The following is a 21,198-nucleotide window of genomic DNA, read 5'->3' on the forward strand; positions in this document are numbered from 1 at the left end:
AAGCTGTCACCCTGACAGCCAGCAGCCCTCTCCTTTGTCCATTCACAGTGTCCTGTGCATTCTTATCACACTGCTCCTTTTCTTACAACCTGACCTTTTGCCTTTACTTATAAAACCTTTATAGGAAAGCAATTTCACTCATTGTAACAAAACTCATTTTCATGTGCATTAAAGACAAAGTTAAGAGTCTGAATTTTTAAAGAAGTATGTTTTCAAAATTTTCAAGTTCTAAAGAAGCTGCTAGCAGCAAAAATAATTGTTAGTCTTTTTAAGGAGAATATAGGATGTTTTAGTGTTTTCATATTAATTATTTACATGAAAATAATGGGTTCTATATTTCTATTAACAGATTCCATATTAACAGAGATAATGAGGTTATAACATTTTAGAAAACAAAGACCAAATAGAATACTATATTTTAACATGTTTCAGGCCATGGATTACCAACTGACTTCAAGGAAAATTATTAAACTGTTTAAAAACCTTTCTTTTTAATTTTCCCAAATGAACACAATATTTTTTCACCCTAAAACTATCAGAGCAGCTGATTTAGCAGCCAGCTCTACTCTTTTTTTTTTTTTTTTTTCTTTTTTGACAGGCAGAGTGGATAGTGAGAGACAGAGAGAAAGGTCTTCCTTTTTGCTGTTGGTTCACCCTCCAATGGCCGCTGCGGCCGGCACACTGCGCTGATCCGAAGCCAGGAGCCAGGTGCTTCTCCTGGTCTCCCATGGGGTGCAGGGCCCAAGGACTTGGGCCATCCTCCACTGCACTCCCTGGCCATAGCAGAGAGCTGGCCTGGAAGAGGGGCAACCAGGATAGAATCCGGCGCCCCAACCGGGACTAGAACCCTGTGTGCCGGCGCCGCAAGGCATAGGATTAGCCTGTTGAGCCACGGCACTGGCCGCCAGCTCTACTTACACCCTCCAGGATGCCATGCTGCTACCTTTCCCACACACACGTCACAATGCCTCCTCACCTCCAGGGGACAATCCAGGGATGGTAGGGCTTTCTTCACGGCTGAGGTTGCTAGTCTCTCTTACCTGAACAGTGTCCCAAATATCTGGGCCTAAATAAAATGTAACTATCACATTCAAAGGCTTTGATTGACTTCCAACACAATCCCTAGAGATGTTCATTCAGCAGTCGGTCAACTAGCTGAGCATGCTGCTCTGTCCAGAAAGGATACCTACTTGCAAATTGTAGTCCTGGAGAATTTTAACCAAGGAATCTCTCAAATTGGGAATCTCCATTCCTTCTTTAATACGGTGAATCAGCAAAATTGGGTCAACGTGCGTGCCAATGTTGTTTAACAAGCCGGTAATAAATGCTACAAGACACCACATAAAACAGCATGTAAAGCAAATGCACTTGATTTGTACATAAAGTAATTTTAGATAAAAAATAACAAACTCTTTCCTTCATAGTGTTAATATAACTATTTGTATTTCTAAACTCTTCAGAACTAATCTTCCTTTAAGCTCACTCTGCTAAATTCTAAAGAACTAACTTCCTTTGAAATATTAAGGAGAAACTAAATGAGTTTTAAAAGCAGCTGAACAAATGACCTGGACTTAGTTTTCAAAATGGAGTTTGTAATGCTGAAGGGGGGAAGCAACTATATTTACTGAGGACTTAAATGGATCCACTGTTACCCACTTTTCTCCAAAACTCTGCAAGGTAGTAAGGTCATGTATCCCCATTCTACAGACAAGAGAAATGAGGCCTCATGTATCACAGGGCCTGCAAGTGAGGAGACAGGACTCAACTTCAGGATGTGTTCTCTGTAGTCTCCCTTATCTATGCAGATCCTCAAACCACCACTTAGTTATGCTAAATTTGATTCTTTACATTTTCAAGAGAACACAGAGTAAATTTCAGAGTAATGTAGTTCCATAAATAAAAAAGCCTTTCTACCTGTTAAACACAAAAAAGGAAGAAGGGAGATTATAAATCACTATTGCTAGTTTCTGAGTCATTTGTATCTTCAAAGGAAGACTTGGGTAACTGTTTGGTGACTGCTTTTATTTGTTTCTTTCCAAAATGGGAGACACAACACAAACGGTCAAGCTGAGAGTCAACGAATGTGAACTCCTAGTGCTACATTGATAAAATGGGGTAGGAAAGGAAAAGACTAAATACTACAATGCAGGCATCCAACTATGGTCAAAGCCCAGAAGCAACATGTTTCCATAAAGAGAGATTGGTAAGGGCAGAACATCTCTCAATAAAGGTCTCATAGAAGCAAAAACAAAACTAAGCCAGAGCAACTCGGGCCATGGTTGAGAAGCTGTGTGGCCACTTGTTGATCACACTCAGGTAGTGCAGAGTGACGAGGCTCCAGGTTTCCCTGCACAGGAGTATCAGCTATCAATACAACATACCTGGACTTCTTTTACTGTAGATATTTTGCCATATTTTTAAATGAATGTATCGAGATAATTCTTACTCTAGACATAACTGGCTGTAGAAGAGAAAAAGTGACAATCGCAGGTAGTTTTTCTGCTTACGTGGTTTGTCAATGGAATATAATATCAAATCTTCCCAGAGTTCTCCATCATCTTGCTCCTTGGCAAATTCGATTGCTTTATCAACATCATGTAACTCCTCCATAATCATCTTCAGGGCGCTTCGGCTATTTCCCATTCGGCCTAGGAGGTGTGAGAAAGTGAAAAAGACTTCATTATTTTTAAAAAAATATTTATTTATTTATTTGAAAGGTAAAGTTATGGGGGTGTGGGGGGTGAGATATTGATCTTTTGTACACTGGCCCACTCTCAAATGGCTGCAGGGGCCCAAGGACTTGGGCCATCTTCTGCTTTCCCCAGGCCATTAAGCAGGGACCTGGATTGGAAGTGGAGCAACTGGGGCAGGAATCAGTGCCCATTGTGGTGGTGTCGGAACCTACTATGCCACAATGCCAGCCCTAGGTTATTTTAAAAATAAGAAATAGAGTATATCTTAACACAGTTTGAAAGCCAAAAGTATATTTTCTTATGTGAAATTAGATTACTGTCCATAACACAGTGAAATAAATAGTTCCTATTTTTGGTGCTAAGTACTCATTTAAGTGCTTTATATGGCTGTAATCATTTAAATCATCAGTAAAATCCTATGAGGTATGTTCTACAATATTCTTATTTTACAGAGAGGAAACAGAAATGGTCAAGATCACACAGCTACTAAATGATTGAGCTGGAATTTGAACCTTGGTCTGATTCTGACTTCCTTTCAGTAGGGGTGTATTTCTTTGGAATGCTGATACCTTCACACTCAGATTCATTATCAACTGACAACAGGGGGCTTCTGAATAAAATGATATCTCATTTGATATCCCCTCTATTGCTTTTCCTGCAAATATTCTTTCCAGTTTATGTCTCTAAAAAGTTAACATTTTAAAATGTGTAAGATTTTACAATTTTTATGAAATGAGCCTAAGTCTGCCTTTAAAAGTTTTCTACTGCTTCTAAGACAATATGATATTGTGACAAAATTTTATTCCAGCAGATTATTTTGGAAGTGCACATGGTTTGGAAGAACAGTTCTAGGTCTGTGCTGAGTACCCATGAATCTACAAATGCCGAAACAGTAAGAGGAGATTTGGATAAATTTTTCAACAGAGGCTAAAGAAGCCAATGAAGGTGAGTGCTGTATGAGGGAAGGGAAAGAGGAAAAACCCTACTGGGGTGGGCCGCATCCCACGGGGCTCCATGTTGTATGCCAGTGACACCTGCACAGAGATTCCTTTTGAAATCTGTGATAAAACCACATTGCTCTTACATGTGTGGCTCCTGTGGAGACGTGTGAACAGGTAAGCGTTCTGGGCTTTGGGATGCATGGTACAGGGCTATGACACATGCAGGACTGAGAAGCAAAGATCAGTGACAAATACAGCTACAGAGCATTAAAAAGTTTTCCTCTTTCAAGAGCTCCATCGTCAACTGCATTTCCTTATTTAGGGTGTGAATTCTGAAAATGAATTTTATTTGTATTCTACTAATGTGATGATAACCTAAGCTGTCAACCCATCTACAGTTTATTTCCATATATGTGGTGAGGTATATAGGACAGTTTTACTGTTCCTTTTGTTTATCACACATCACTAATACATTATTTCAACAGTATTTATTCAACAACTTTTCCTGCTGTACTGTGAAGTCTCCCTTTTCATGTGTTCAGTTCTCATGCAAAATAGATTTGAACTTCTGTGATCCTCTGCACTAAACTCTAGGTTCATTATTAAGTGAGGAAGTCTTCAAAGAGCTTGTGGGAAATTGTATTATGGAAAAAAAAAATGCATAGATTTCAGAATTTTTCCCCACCCTCCAAAATAAATTTATCCTTTGATTCCATTTTTTTCCACAACTTTTTGAAATTTCCACAACTTTGACAATTCATGGCATACTCTTACCCTTTTTGAGCAAAATGAATAAAAGTTACTTACTCAGAAGATAAACTGTCTCTTCTACAAAGTTCCTCTGTTGACAGATCTCAAGAGCCTACAATTAAAGCAGGGTAAAAATGTTACCATGGCATATGAACCAAGAATAAATGTCAGTAGAATCAGAAAAACTTCAAAGTTTGAAAACATTTTGCCATTGCCTTTCTTTAAAAGTTCACAAACAAAAATGAAAATCCCTGCGTCTTCCTGGAGGCTGTACTCATGCACCTCTCCGAGAGGTCCTGGGGTCTGTCTATACAGACAACATTTTTGAAGCAACTCTGAACACTCTATGAGCATTTTCCCAGTATTTAACACATGCTATACTCAATGGTATAAATGAACGAATGAATGAATTTACTGGGAATATTTCTATTGCTAGCTCACAGGGTTTAAAAAACTCTGCACAAGGATCTGCCAAAAATGAAGGAAAAAACATATATGCTGGGAAAGAAGAATCAAACAGGTGGAAATCAAGTGAAATTCGGGGCCAAACAGGTGACAGCATTTCCAAGGGTATAAAAACAGACATACTGTATATGGGGAAATAATTTTACATGAACTGGCCACATTTACCATATGCTCTGTCTTGGGCACTAAGAGGTCAGATTTGCTAGAGATGCACAAGTGACCGTGATAAAGATGGCAATGATAATGATGCCTAGGAGGTGAAAAAGAGCAGCAGGAGGAGAAGTTAGTAGAGGCAGAACCACCATGAGTTCACTCAAGGGAGCTCAGGGTCCAGGAGGGGTGAAAGAGTTGGGACCTCACTCCCCTGCTATACTGTGAAGTCTCCCTTTTCATGTATAAGCAAGGGAGGGCCATGTGCACAGGCAGGGTTGTGTGCATAGGAAGGGACACTAAACTCATGAGGTTCTTTTCTGAAAGGTTCCACAGGAGAGGTGGGATCTAAACCAGGTACAGTTCAGAGGGAAACCTGTGTAACCCTCTTTCCTAACCTTTCTCAGTGCTTGGACTTAAAGCCAATATCTTCACCATGCTCTGCAGATATGCAGGCCATCCAGAGTCAGACTGTGCCTTCTGAGTGTTGTTCCTCTCTCCACTGTATCCCTCCACCGGAAGAGCTGCCCTCACTCCCTGTACCCTCCACCTGGCAAGGACTTCAGACAAGCATTCCCAAGGACCCCACTGCAGAGCAGGTTCCAGGCGCCCCATCCTGTTGCACCCTGTACACGGCCCCACAGCACTTCACCGCTGGAGCGACCAACTACTTGCCTGATCAGTCGTTTCGTTTGCCTCCGCTGGGACCATGCACATGTTGAGTCCTGTGGGTTGCACAATGCCTGGCCCACTCAAGGTACATAGCACATAATTTTAAAATAAATGACCAGGAAGAAAAAGGTTCAGGAGGAAGCTACTGGCTTGCAGTTAACAGTTAAGGTTGTTTTAAAAACAAGAATCAGATAAAAAGAACAGCTCAAGTTAATTAGCTCTTTTGGCTCAATAATCTATCTTGGGAAGTAACAGCAGGAGCTGGTTTTGATATTTTGAGTTTTGACTGAAAATGTTTCTGTAGGCTATATGTTTTAAATCAGTAAAGGGCGGAAAAAAGGGCTGATTACAGAGAACAATGCAGCAAAAAAGGAAAAATAAAAGCCACATATGTCAGTTATATAATGGAAAGTCACAATGAGGAAGAAACAATTGTATGACACAAGATTTAAAAATTAAGTAGCAGAGCAACTAGCTGTCCCCAATATCCTCTTCCCATTCCTGTCATAGTAGTAAGACACTGAGTGGATATGTGGCCAAAATTAAAGAGCAACAAAATCTCCCAGTCTTCCCGGGGTGGGGGAGCCACTTGTCTAATGCCTGCCTCCAACTGAGCAGCAGAATAAAGGTGGGAGGGCAGCTTCCAGAATCTTCCTTTAAAGCATTGTGTGTGAACCCTAGGGCTTCCTTCCTTGTAGTCATTTCATCCAGTCTGCTTCGGGAAACTTGGATGTAAAAGATGTGCAAGATACAGGGTCAGGAGCAAAGAGCCCTGGTCTCTGACTTGTGGCAGGGTCACTCTACCAAGACACCCATCGACAGAGAATTAATCTGCTACTCTCTTCAAGCCCCCATTATTTGGGGATTTTCATCATTCCTGGTTCAACCTAACCCTAGCCAATGCCTAGAAAATACTTATTTGGTTTTTTAAAATATGGTTTACGGATTCCTGTACTGCTTCACCTGTCAATCACCATTATACACAATGGCACATGTCATAGTTTCTAGCAGTAGCCTCAATTATCCTCTTCTCACAAATGAGGAAGTAGAGACTCTAGAGATCTCCAGAAATTCTGAATAAAGTATAAAGTATTTCTAGTACATCTAATTTTTCTACTATTGACAGTGTTTGAAAAACCATGTTTCCTCATTTTAGATTTTTGAATGTTTCTGGACCATGGTGCTCCCTCTAGAGGGAAAAGTAGGGAACCTTAAGATTTTAATAGACACTGTCTCCTCTCGTCTGTCTCTCTCTCACAGACATACACAGTCAAAACTAAAAAAAGATAGACTCATGAAATATTGAGTATAGCACTATGCAAAAATGATTTTTAATGCTTCTTTTCTTGATTTACTACAAAGGTCAGAAATAAAGCTAGGTATCTGGGGTAAAAGGCCAGTGTTTCCAGGCCAGTGTTGTGGCACAGTGATTAAGCTGCCACTTATGATACCTGCACCCCACGTGTGAGTCCCATAGACTTTATAAAACAAAGAGTAAATTTGGGGTAACCATCAGGAACTTCAACTGTAGATTAAATGATGATTTCTACCAAGTCTTATTCCTATCATTTTTTTTACAGTCTTCTCTTTAAATTTCTTTAATGAAAATCTATGAACTCTGTATCTTTCAATTTTATTCCTCTGAATTCATTAATACTGCCACCTTGTGAATGCTGGTAGATATGAGAGATCATTAATTCAAGTATAAATTAGCTATTTAAAAAAAAAGCTAAAAAGTGGACACTCCGCTTTTAACCACTCTAGGCATAATCAAATCAGATGTATAAAATGAGCACTAGTGTCTGATGACTGCATTTGAAAATCATAGGACAGATTAGCAGATTAAATATCTCTTTCATGATACTAGCAATATTTTAAAAAAACTTAGTTATTAATCATCTTTTTAACCTAAAAAATGATTACTCATAATAATAGAATATTGGGGCCTGATATTAAAGAGATCCACGGTCCAAGTGTTCCTCAACTTCTTAGCTCTAGACTGTTTTAACTCCCAAAGATTTTGCTTATCATGTATAAAATCACACTATCCACCAAACTGCAATACTTTAGAGACTGAATGAAAGAATGTGAAAGCACAGCACATATTCTAAAGCAAAATAGCAACATAAAGGATTTTTTATTCTTTTAAAATTACTGTAGATATTAGAAATTTCTATGAATTCTGTTTCTCCTATAGAGTGAACAACTTCATAAAAACCTGAATTTAAGGGTTGTTGTGATTTTGAATCCTGAAACTCTGGCCTTTATTTTTTCTAAGATTGATTTATTGGAAAGTAAAATTAGAGAGAAGACGAGAGGTGGCAGTGGGGGGAGAGGAATCTCTTCAGTTTACTGGTTCACTCCCTAAATGGCCACAATGACTGTGGCTGGTCCAAGCTGAAGCCAGAAGCCTGGAACTCCATCCGGGCCTCCCACAAGGATAGTAGGAGCCTACATACTTGGACCATTATCTGCTGCCATCCCAGGAACAGCAGCAGGAAACTGGAACAGAAGCAGAGCAGCTGGAACTTGTATATGGGACACAGGTGTCATAAGCGGCAGCTTACACTGTGCTACAACATTGGCCTGGAAACTGTGGCCTTAAATAATGAGGTCCCTAAATGGCTTCTGATGTGATGTCAGGGTCTCTACAAAGTTTCTGGACAAATACTAATGACCCTGGGAATTTCAGTTCATTAAAGTTGGGAGCCAGTGTTGTGGCATGGTGGGTTAAGTCACCACTTGCAGTGCTGGCCTCCCATATCAGATTGCTGCTTTAAGTCCTGGCTACTCTGCTTGAATTTCAGCTCCCTGACAGTGTACCTGGGAAAGTAGCAGATAATGGCTCAAGTACTGGGCCCCTGCTGCCCATGTTTGAGACCCAGATGGAGTTCCAGGATCCTGGCTCCGACCTGGCTCAGCCCTAGCTGTGTGGCCATGTGGGGAGTGAATCAGAACCAGTGCATGGAAGAGTCTCTACTTGTCTTTCTCTCTCATTCTCTCCCCTCTCCCCTATCACTCTGACTTTCCAATAACAAAATAAATGGTAAAAACAAAACAAAAAAAAATCTAGAACCTTAAAAATTTCAACCAGTTTCCAGTTTGAAACCACCACTCCTTTCAACAGTTACCAACCCCAGAAAAGGCAGACAATCAGAAACAAAGATGCAACTATTCTGCCACAGTGAATTATAAACAATAGTGGATCAACACACTCTGAATAAAAGCCTTTTAAACTTAAAACACTTCTCATTTAAAATAAAAACACAAAAACCCATTAAGTACCTATAGGGCTAACTCATCTATAAACTCTTCTAAGTAGAGATTTCTTTGGGAAGAGGAGGCATTAGAATTTTAAGTTCTTAATTTTTTTAAAAAAGATTTTTATTTGAAAAGCAGAGTTCAAAGGGGAGGGGGAGAGGGAGTGTCTAGACATTGGTTCACTCCCCAGATGGCCCCAAAGGTTAGGGCTGAGCCAGGCAGAAGCCAGGAGCTTTTCCTAGGTCTCCCACGTGGTTGCAGGGGCCAAGCACTTGCGCCACCTTCCATTGCTTTCCCAGACACATTAGGAGGGAGCTGGACTGGAAGTGGAACCCGTGACTTGAATCAGTGCCCATATGGTATGCCAGTATTCCAGGCAGTGGCTTTACAGGCTACGCCACAATGCTGGCCCCAAGTTCTTAAGTTTTTTAAAAAGAAATTTTATTTATATGAAAGCCAGGAGCCTAGAACGCCACCCAAGTCTCCCATATGGGTGGTAGGAATCCAACTACTTGAGTCAGGATGTCCCCCTTTCCCCAGGAGTGTATCAGAAGGAAGCTGGCATCAGCAGAGCAGGGACTCAAATCCAGACACCGCAGTGTGAGATGCGGGTATCCCTACTGGTGTCCTAACTGCCGCACCAAACACCTGTCTCTAATTCTACATCGAAGATTCAAGAGAAAAGGAGACCATGTATCCTATGAATCTTTCTTGAGACAAGGAAAGTCAAGCTGTAGCCCATGACCTTCACTTCACAACTAGCATGCTTGGGATACATTAACTGGGCAATCTACCTTGTCATTCATGGTTTGGTATATACGGTAGCCTTTTCACCTTACAAATAAATATAAAAGGATTTCATTTTTAGAATGATTAAGTGCATATAGAATTTTAATTTCTAAGGAAAAAAGTAAGATAAGAATGCAACAGCTTTGGGTACCTAAACAAAGGTAGAATAACATGTTTTTTGCAGATACACAGGTTTCCCACAGTGGGTCCTGACAAAGAATACTCTCTGATGAAGAAATCCCAGTAAAAGCCAATTTAGGGAGCTCTAAAAGTGTGGATTAGTAACTTGATTATTTTACAATGGCCCATTTTGTTCTTTAATTTTAATTTAATTTTTTTTATTTTTAAACTTTTATTTAATAAATATAAATTTCCAAAGTACAACTTTTGGATTATAGAAGCTTTTTCCACCCCATAACCTCTCTCCCACCTGCAACCATCCCATCTCCTACTCCTTCTTCCATCCCATTCTTCATCAAGATTCGTTTTCAATTATCTTTATATACAGAAGATCGACTTAGTATTTACTAAGTAAAGATTTCAACAGGTTGCACCCACACAGACACATAAAGTATAGAGTACTGTTTTAGTAGAAGACTTACCATTAATTCACATAGTACTACACATTAAGGACAGAGATCTTACATGGGGAGTAAGTGCACAGTGACTCCTGTTGTTAACAACTGAGACTCTCCTATTTAATTATTTTAATTTTATTTTATTATTATTTTTTTTGACAGGCAGAGTTAGACAGTGAGAGAGAGAGACAGAGAGAAAGGTCTTCCTTTTTGCCGTTGGTTCACCCTCCAATGGCCGCCGCGGCCAGTGTGCTGCAGCCGGCGCACCGCGTTGATCCAAAGCCAGGAGCCAGGTGCTTCTCCTGGTCTCCCATGGGGTGCAGGGCCCAAGCACTTGGGCCATCCTCCACTGCACTCCTGGGCCACAGCAGAGAGCTGGTCTGGAAGAGGGGCAACCGGGACAGAATCCGGCGCCCCTACCGGGACTAGAACCCGGTGTGCCGGCGCCACAAGGTGGAGGATTAGCCTATTGAGCTGTGGCGCTGGCCGTCCACATGTATTCTTAGAAAATGTTTTAGGGCCCTAAGTATAAAATGGTAAAGCTTTTCATAGTTTTAGCATATTGGCCAGGCATCTTTTCCCCACTGACTACAGAATTTAAAAATCCACTGAGTTGAATTTGGTTCAAAGTAAATCTAATACATTTAATCATCATAGGCTAAATATACAACTGTAAGCATTCTAGCATAAACTGCAGGTTAGCTACCTACTTCATTCTACTTATCTCTCACGGGTCACATATGTTCTCATTTTGTTCATACAAAGAGCCCACTAAAAAGCATTTGTTGTCTGGCTAGCTAAATGCAGTAAGATATTTGTAGATGTCCAACAGCACTGGATGGGATCAAGAACCATGGCAAACAATACTTTCAGCCTTAAGATTGCCCAGTTACTAATACATACAATAAAGTATTATAGCTTATTTTGAAACAACAGCCTCATAATACTAGCTCTTAATTAGTCTAAATAAAACTTGTATGTATTTAATTCACTCATTCATCTACTCACTCATGAAGCCACAGACCATTTAGTAAATGTGTTTGTAACATATACTGTGTACTAGGTTTACCAGAATGACTAAGATAAACCCTTTGTCACTGAGGAGTTTATAGGCAGTGGAAAAGGGAGACAAATAACACGATGAGTTGAATGGAATGGAGTGCGGGAGACACAGAAAGACAGGAGGAGGGCATTTAAAGTAGACAGGCCCATCACCCTTGACTTAGAAAAACTTGGTTCCTGACTGAAGCAGCTGCTTCTGTCTTGCACCATCTGAGCTTCTCCCGGCTCTGAAGTGCTACTCTAATCCTGGAAACAGACTTAGGATCCTGGTATTGTTTTTTGCTTGGTGGCTAACAGTCTTGGGCTCCTCCTGTCTCAGAAATGCCTGACTGCCTCAGCAACATCAAATCCCACAGGGCCTCTTCTCATCGGAATGACCCAGCCAAACCTAGTGCTTCAAGAGAGAGGAGCAGTTTACAACAGGTGGACAGAGGAAGGCAGATGAGGGTGCCACCCAGCCCAGGAACAGGGATAGCTTCCTCACCTGAAGCATCCAGACGGGGAGCCTGGGCCTTACCTTTTCCAGTGGGCAGTGGGTACTGTCTCGGAGGAAGGGCAGTAAGTTTGGTCGATCATATTCAGCATAAAGGCTGATCTGTTTCTCGTGGTAACGCTGCCCCTTATGATGGTCCCTCTTGAAAAGCTTATGCAAATACTAAAAGGAACAAAGGATAAGCCATGAATATTACAATAAGAAAGCAATACCTGGTCAACAGTGCCATTTTTATGTCAGTTCCCATGGAGAGGCTGGAGAGAGAGTTTTCAGGAAAAATCCTAAATGATGAAGTAGAAAGAATCCCTCTTGGAGAGCAAGGGAATTCTGACATCTTCCAGAAGGGCCCTGAATGGCTTGTCTGTGTCCCTTACCAACGATGTGGCCTTGGACGAGTCATGATCCTCTCTGTGACTCAGTGACTTCACCTATGAAAAAATCTCATTGGGTTGTTGTGAGGTTTAAATGAATTACTATTTGTAACACATTCAGAACCAGACACACTTGACATGTACTAAATACACCTGAAATGTTAAAGTGGTTAATATCCTCATCCTCATCATCTCCACCTCAGAAATAAAATGCTTGAGCTTGACTAATGTGTTTCTTAGATCATAAAAATTCTTTTACGTGAAAGGGGGCAAAGTCACAGGACAGGTGTATATTCTTGAACACTCAAGTGGCAGGCACTAAATTAGCTCTCATATTTTGCAGCTTTTCTTTATTAAAGTATTATTGAGAACTGTGTTTACAATGAAATGCTGCTTGTGTTGGTGACATTTGCAACAAAAATGAAAAGTGAAAAGCTAGTGTTCAAAACGGATTCCTTGCCCTAGCTGACAAAGCTGATGAACTTGGTCAAAGGAAGTGGGTAATTCACTCGGTTTTACTCTCAGGTAAGGTGGAGGCTATTAACAGAGACTCAGAAGTTGGAAATCTATGTCCAAGGTTTAAACTTGCCTGTAAACAAAACCCTCACAGTCCACTGGAGCTGGAAGACTTAATCACACAAAGGACAGTCATGACATGAGGGGGAGTTTCCAGTGGACAAACCACTGACCATTCACACAACCAACCACAGAGCATCAACTTGCCCCCTGAAGCTGCAATGGTAGATAAGCTGATGTTGACGTTTGTGGCTGTACAGTCACATACAAGCCTAACCATGACACATGTAATCACCTTAAGAATCACTGCTTGGGCTTACTGCTCCTCCCTATGGCAAGATGGAGAGCTAGTAGCATTGAGACCAAACCCATCAACTGGGCCAAGGTCTGACAAGGAGCACTGCTGGTAGACTGGCACTGGGATCAGTGCTGGAGCTGGGATGTATGGTGCCATCTCTCAGAAGTGCCAACAGGATGGGAGACTCTATCACACTGGCTAAGCCAAATTTATAGAGATGTGTCTGGCAGGGGAGAAGAGCCATTCCAATGTGGGCTTTCCAACTGTTGTTCCACTGCACTAATTGATTACATTGTCACACAGAGCTGCTACCCCTAATCCTGTCTATGGCTTAAATAAGCAAGAAACCACTACTTATAAACAAATCCCTACAGTGGTCAGCAGCATGGTGACTTGCTTGGGTAAGCAGTAACGTTGAGATTTCCGATCATGAATGATATAGCCAGAGCAACTACACAACCCCTCAGTGCAAAACAAAACAAAAATCACAACAAAAAATACCAGAGACCAGGAATCATCTCACATGCCTACCTGCAGTCTTCAAGGGTTTCATATATAAAGCTGACTTACAAATAAAATGCTCCCAGGTCCTGCTCCTGGGATGCAAGGAGATGGGCAGAGATGTAAGTGTGTTCTTTGTATCTGATGCCCTCAGTTCAACTCCATAATCGCTATCACTTCTGAAGCCTTTTCTTACACTTCTTTTCTTTGAAATTCAATTATATTTATTTTTGTTATATAGAATCAGAGAAGCAAAAACCAGTACCAAACTCTAATAAAACTGATCAATTTGGCTGAATACTTTTGCATGCATTAACATTCTAAATTAAAAATAAACACACATGTCATGAAATATAGAAGTCAGTTTTTTTAAAATGTTAAAGTACTAGCACATAAATGATACAGTGGTTTCCTCATACAGTTTTTAAAGGACATCACTCTTGCTCTACTCTCATGATGATGCAGTACACAGAATCCAAGTAGCACTCCCCCAGGAAATCTAGAACAACAGGTCTTAACAGCACAACCGCCCAGACCACACGAGAGAAGGGGGATTAGCTATTATCAAAGTGAAAGAAAGCTGAGGCTGTGCTCTGTGATTGCTCTGTGGTCCTGGACACAGCGAGGCTGCGTGCTATTTCCCCGGCAGAAGAAGGCAGCACGTGCAGTACTCCTCAGAGTGTGCAGTCGTTTCTGCCATGACTCCAGTCAATGGCGACTAGAGTGGGAAGGTGCTTACTCCTAGGCATAGTAACAGAGTGACACAAAAATGAATTGACGTCTACATCACAATTCAACTCTAAGTCAAAGGTCAAGTGTCTCATCTGCATTTAACCTTTAGCCTTGGATTCAGAGCATATGCCCCATTTTAGGAATTAAAAAACCTCCATAAAGAGTTCACTCCAGCATGTTTGCTCCAGTATTGAAAGGTGATCGGCCCACCACTAAGTTAAGAAGGCAAGAGACTGTCATGCTTACCACATGCTGCAGTTCTGGTCGGTCTTCCAGTTCTTCTACTACCTTTTTAATCTATAGAGAAAAGAACATTTTGAACAGAGTTATGAGGACATAAGCACAACTGATAAATTATCTGATAAACATCTCTCCTCTTTATAGCTAAAGTGGTTCCGGACAGTCAACTGGTAACCGGTAACACATTGCTATGGTTTGATAGTTACAGAAGTGCAACTCCTGCTCCCCTGCTTCCTCTCTTGGGATGTCACTTCTTTCTTCTGCATGCATGTTGCTTGCCTCTCACACAAGCTTCCTGTCACCATGTAATGCCCTGTGTTGCTTTGGGATTCTGCCTGCAAGAAGGCCGTCATCAGATGCAGCCCCCAACCTCAAGAACTATCAGCCAAAATAAACTTCTCTTCTTTATAACTCTCCCAGTTTATGGTATTATTAGCAGCAAAAACTAGACACTTACTGAAATTTTGTCTTCATTGTCCAAAAGCATGTCAACAGCTTTCTGAAACAGAAATAGTCATGGTCATTGAAATCTGCTGTACAACATGGGAATACTAAACTGAATATAAGGCATATGCCATCTCAGTTAAAGGTTAGATATTATTTTCTGTATTTCAGGAGGCCCTTAGCTTTTCAATGGCCCTTATTTAAAATGACATTTGTAAAAAAATGCATTTTCAAGAAGTCTCAATCTGACGCCTGTGTGCTTTGCCTACTATTGGGAAGGTGTCTTGCTATAACTCACCAAATATAAAAAATCTCAGCTACACATATTTTAGCCCTCTTCATGTCACAGTCATCACTATAAGTTCTTATGCAGCTCTTGGTAGTTATGGAAAACATCTCATTCCAGAACCACAAAGATGAGCGTTACTTGTGACTACTGGAACCTTGACCAAGTCTCCCTGTGAGTGCCTACAGACATAATAAGGAACTGGTCTTAGGCAGAAAATATTTGAAAGAGCCAGAAAAACAATAATACATCTTTAGTGTCACAAAGATACAAGGTTATTGACTTTTAGAATTTATGTTGGCCACCCTTAACATTAATGAAACGCAAATTAGAAAGCTTACGACAAGAAGTAGCAGGAAGATAGCCCACCAGCTTGAGGCTTATACAGAGTTGCTGAATCCTATTCTTTTTTCTAAATTTATTTCACTTGTGTGAGAGGCAGACACAGACAAAGCCTCCATCCGCTGGTAATGTCCATAAGAACTGCGACAAGGGCACGCTAATGCCAGGGGCGAGGAACTCAATTCAGGTCTCCCCTGTGGGTCAAGGATCAAAGTACTTGAGCCATCACTGCTGCTTCCCAGGGTGTACATTAGCAGGAAGCTGGAATTGGAAGTAGAGCTGGGACTTGAATCTATTGGCTTCTCAATTGTTAAGCCAAATAGCCATCTTGGGTACTGTCCTTGACTTTGCTACTACTTAGCTGGCTTCTCCAAACCTTATTTTCATTCTCTGAAATATAAGGATGCTGGGATAGATCATCGCTAAGTTCTCTTCCAATTAGAAATCTCTATGATTCCTTAGTGTTTGGTCAATTCATTGTTTTTCTACAGCTACGTGTGCAAAACTAGGCTCTCAAGACACATGAGGGAAAGGGAATGGGCATGAGGACAACCTGGATGTGGGGAAAATGCAATTAATTTTTATTTAGGCATCTCATTTTCTTAATTATTCTCTGTCAGAGAAGCAGAGCCTTTCTACCTGAGCTTCCTTGGAACCCCATGCTGCTTGGTGGATCTGAGCCTCTACGGACTTGACTCATTAGAAAAAAGGAGGCTACCGCATCTTTTAGAGAAAGGTAGATCTGGCTCCTATCTAAAAAGTTTGTAGAGATTAATATAACACATAATATCTCTAATGCAGTAAAACATAATTAAAAATGCATGCAGCCCTAAGGGCTCTACTTTTTGATTTACCTAAAATTTTCAATTTTCTGAATAAAGAACTCTGGGTTTTCTTTTTTTTGAGTCTTGTTATTTCTGTCACGAATACTTATAATTAGATTCCTTTTTATAAACTGGTGAGTGTGCACGTGTGCATACACAGTGTGTGTCGTTTACAAAGCCACTATGAGCTGTGGAGGCTGAATCCCCTCATTAGTCAAGTGACTCACTACTTAAATCTGCCCAACAATAAAATAACACATTCTGCACGTCCTAGACCTGAGTCTCAGCTGAAACCAGTGGAAGCTGCTCCTGTGAGATCCGGGAGAGCTAAAGAATCAAACAGCAATAAGTGGATCAAAATAGAAGTGCATTTACAATTTTAATTTCTGAACCTAGATTAAGAAGGTTAAATGAGCCAGAGCATATGCCTGGTTTCTTTGTTTCTATGAATTACATGAGTTGTTTTACCAAAAAAAAAAAAAACAAAACAAAACAAAACAAAACAAAACACTCACCCCTTTCAGTTTCTTATCAAATTACATTTTCTTTTGTAGAATAACCACATCAAGGAAAGGATTTATGAATGCCAGCTATTAAAATAACATCTACACCTGGTAGAGTGCTTCCAGCATGATCAGCAGATGGCAAGGCTACCTGACTCTTTTACCAATCCAGCATTTGGACAGATATCTGACTATTACAAATTTACAATAATACAGCTAGTTTATCCAGCACAAATAAGAAACATATTACCTCTGAATCAAAATCCATTAATAAAACAATTTTATCCTTGATAGAACTGAAAAGATTATGCTTGTGGATCAACTGGAAGACATCTTTATGCCTTAATGTAAGGTATATTTCCAGAGCATTGCCATAGTTTTTGTCATAGGTGTACCTGGTAATGCAAAAGTTTCAAAATTAATAGTCTTCAATAGCTCTAATTAAAACATACATATGCAGATCATGCTGCATAATATTAAAAATTAAAACACTTATTCAGAGAGGAAAAGTTTATTGCAAAAAAAAATTCCTTGGGAATTAACTACACATGATCAATAAGTATTCCATTCTCAGAATCTTGTCTTTCATTTCACCACAATCTCAGAAAATTTGTAATATTCAAGTAATAAATTTTTTTATGGGGGGGGGTGCTCAATCTCAAAAGTTTTATAGAAATCTGTATACCAGAGAAATAAATTATGAACCAGTATGAAAAATTCTCAATTAAGTAAGAGAAAAATCAACAAAATTCCTAAGTGTTGGGCTGAAAAATGGGTTATCTTCCAAAAGCCTATGTGTAAGTGGGTTCTACAGAATTGAAATGCGTTCTTTCCCTTTAGACTTTTTCATGTTAAGTTCCTAAGTCAGCTTCCAAATGCCAGCTAAACAGGAACTGTATTGCTAGTTCTTTATTAACAGTAGTGCCAAATCTAAGGGACATCTAGAACAAGCTTTCCAAAGGAAGATGATGGGTGTTCTGAGTGAGAATGCGGGAAACACACCCCCTCTGCTGAAAACCTGAGGCAGTCCTGAATTCTAGGCCATTCTGGTCAACATGTCTTAGTTTTGGGCTAAAGCAGTAAGAAGATGGGGCCCCTGAGAGGGGTGGGGTGCTGGGGAAGAGCCAACAGGACTTCTTCTGGGATGGACTCGCAGTGTCCCTCTTCCTGCCCCAGCCTGAGGCTCCCTGAGGGCATGAGTGTGTGTCATCTATCTCTGTCTCCCAGGCATCTGGCACCAGAAGTGCACAACAGATATGGAAAATACCAACCAAGCTTCCATTCTGAGGCCAGAAAGTCAGGTACCACACTTGGTGCTCTAGTACAACATTTCATTTAATGCTTAAAACGATCTCATGAAAAAACCTGTAATGTACAGATACGAGCTGATGCTCGAGAGGCTAACTGACTAAGTTCTAAGGATAACAGAATCCAGAGCCTTGCTCACTGGTAGATGGTTTTCTTGCCTGATCTAAAACCCAGCAGCCCTTCTGTTGCCCAGTATTGCCTCTTCCCAGTGCTGCGGGCTGGGGTACTCATTCCTCTGACAACACAACTGCAGAGTTGCACACACTGTCCTTGCCTTCTAACTGTTATTTGAGATTTATGAAAAGTTCTTAGTAAAGGTAGAAAAATAATATAAGTGGCATCTTCCTCATTCAGAGTTTGCCCAATCTCCTGAATACAAAAGTTTTCAATGAAGACCGATTTAGAGAAAGAAGTCTAAAATATACTCACAGTTCGGCCAGGGTTTTAAGTAAAGTCTTGTTCTGACTATCTTTCTTCAGGTGGTCCCGGACTGCTTGAACTATTACCGAATTGTTATACAGATCTCCAGGCCATTCTCGGATCAATGTGGCAAAACCCTATGCAAAGGGAGAAAGCAGAGAAAGAAAGACGCTCTTCATATAAGACTTTATGAAATAAACATTGGCTCCTCCCTGCACACACAACTTTTATAATCCCTGGAGTTTCCACAGTGACTTGTGCAGGCAGTTGGCTGGATGGGGGCTGGGGTTCTGGAAGATCAAAGCAGGATTAGGTGGGTAGGATTTTTCACCCCTCAACCTCTGGGGAAGGGACAGGGGCTAAAGGCTGAACAGATCCCCCAGTGGCTAATAGTTCAATCATGCCTAAGTAATCAAGCTAACATACAAATCAAAGGACAGGTTTTGTAGCAAGAACATGGAAGCCCTGAGCCCCTTCCCATATGTCTTGCCCTACACATCTCTCCATCTGTATCACCTGTAACATTCTTTACCAAACAACCAGCAATGAAAGCGTTTCCCAGAGTTCTGTCAACGCTGAGGCCGGGGTTGTGGGCGGCCTAACTGGCATTTTAACCGTGAGGCGAACTGCCTGCCTCTGCTCTCTACATGTCCTAAACTTCCCATTGAGAACAAGTCAATGTGCCCACAGCAGAATGCCACACCTCATAATCACTTTCCAGGAATTCGTGTAAGATCATTTCGTAAATGAGTGGCTTCAGAACTGGATCCCCTCTTGGCAAATAAGGACTGATAGCCTAAGGGAAAGGGAGAAAAAAGAAAAAAACCCTCAAAAAGCAGTGAAATGAACCTGTACCATAATTATGCAGAAGATATAAATGTACATTTCTAATTTAAAAATTATCAAAGTGAACCTTTATTTCTCTGGTCTTACTGATGAATTAATGAAAATCTAAATAATAACAGAGAGAATGTCACAGAGATTATAAAAGTCAACTTCTTAGGTAATCAAGGAGTATAGGTCATCTGGTCACCTTTCTTCAGAAACTGAAATATATTCACCTTTAAAACTCACAGTCATCTTTTGAATTTAGGAAAAATATCTCTTGTATTCCTAGTACAGTATTTTTCCATGTTGTGTTAGAAGTTAAATATTTCAGTACTAATCAGTTACCCTAGAGTGCCCCTACACACCATGGTCATGCTTTGGGCTTGGGTCATGAGCGAGGGTCGTTATCGCCCACAAGCTCAGAACTCCACAGGCAGACATCTGCACAGGTAACTGTGCCATTCTGTGCTGAGTGCTGCATGAGAGGCGGTAACAGGACTGTGGCAGCAGGGGGGAACCGTGCCCACTGAGGCTGGGGTCTGTGAGGCAAAGCAAGAGAAGGACATCTGGCAGGGCAAAAAACAGTAGCAAAGGAGTGCAGCCAAGGATGTGCATCTGTGCTATGGAGGCCCGACAGATGTGAGACGGGGGTCACTGAAGGGAGATGAGGCTGGACAGGAAAGAGATGCGGGGCCATGCAAGCAATCCCAATTTTATTCTATGGGAAGAGGGAAGCCATAGGTACTAGGGAAGTCACAGATCTTTCTGAAGGCCCTTCCAACAGCTCAGGCTGATACTGGAGTGGAAGGGAAGAGACCCAATGGGGCTGACATGGCAACAAGGTGGAATATGAAATAGAACCAAGAGGTAAGATGTTCTCAAGAACAGTGGCTTTGAGCTGTTGAGCATGGGGGAATGGGTTTATTGTGTGTGATAAACAGAATGAAAGGAGGGCAAATTTTGGAAGCAAGTAGAGTTAACATTCATTTGGCTGTCATTATCAGCACTATAAACAAAGAGAAGTACCCATCACACACAATTCCAAAGAGAGATCTGGGTTATGTAGTCATCAGGGTAAAGAGGGCCATAGGACCGAGAAAATCCTTGGGGAACAGCCCAGTAAACGCCGTTAAGAAGTTTGTTGAGGGCCTCTTGGAGAAGAATAAATTTATGGGACTAGCACAGCACAAGTCAGAGGGTTGAGGAACTAAATAACCATGATTTTAAAAAATTATACCATAATTCCAAGAGAGCATTCAGAAGGCCCACAAATACTGAAAAAAATTAAAAACATTTTAAACACAGGAATAACTGATGATTGATCTGGATGTTGCATATTGCTGAAAGATTTAAAAACAAATATAAAAATTTTATTAGTGCTACATTGTCAAATTTTTCCATTTGATTTCCAACAGGTAAAATGTTAATTAAAAATATATTACTTCTGCAGTAAATTCAAAAAAGTCTTATGTTTTACAATGTACTGAGATTATACCTATTTTCCAAAATCATTAAAAAGAACATGAAAATTCCATCTAAACACAAAGAAAACTGCAAATAAAGTAAACCTATCATATGCATAATATGTTTTATACACATAAAATATTATTTTTATATTTTAAAGTTTCTACAAGTTTGATTTTTCTTTCTTTCCAGCTGGGATAATACTTCTCAACAAAGAACTATTATTTTCAGCTTATTTCCATCTCAATATTAATAAGCTGTGTGTAA

General features: G+C 40.5%; 1 protein-coding gene across 1 annotated transcript in view; it reads right to left on the reverse strand.

The window, feature by feature from the left end:
- Positions 1 to 21,198, reverse strand: part of VPS41 (VPS41 subunit of HOPS complex) — a 191,128-nt gene that overhangs the window by 18,161 nt on the left and 151,769 nt on the right. The window contains 9 exon segments of the mRNA XM_062178061.1: positions 1,191 to 1,327; positions 2,508 to 2,648; positions 4,442 to 4,496; positions 11,879 to 12,016; positions 14,519 to 14,569; positions 14,970 to 15,011; positions 17,162 to 17,306; positions 18,649 to 18,776; positions 19,343 to 19,435. Coding sequence (XP_062034045.1) covers positions 1,191 to 1,327; positions 2,508 to 2,648; positions 4,442 to 4,496; positions 11,879 to 12,016; positions 14,519 to 14,569; positions 14,970 to 15,011; positions 17,162 to 17,306; positions 18,649 to 18,776; positions 19,343 to 19,435 — 930 coding nt within the window.

This window comes from Lepus europaeus, chromosome 20 (assembly GCF_033115175.1).
Source record: "Lepus europaeus isolate LE1 chromosome 20, mLepTim1.pri, whole genome shotgun sequence".
Taxonomy (NCBI): Eukaryota; Metazoa; Chordata; class Mammalia; order Lagomorpha; family Leporidae; genus Lepus; species Lepus europaeus.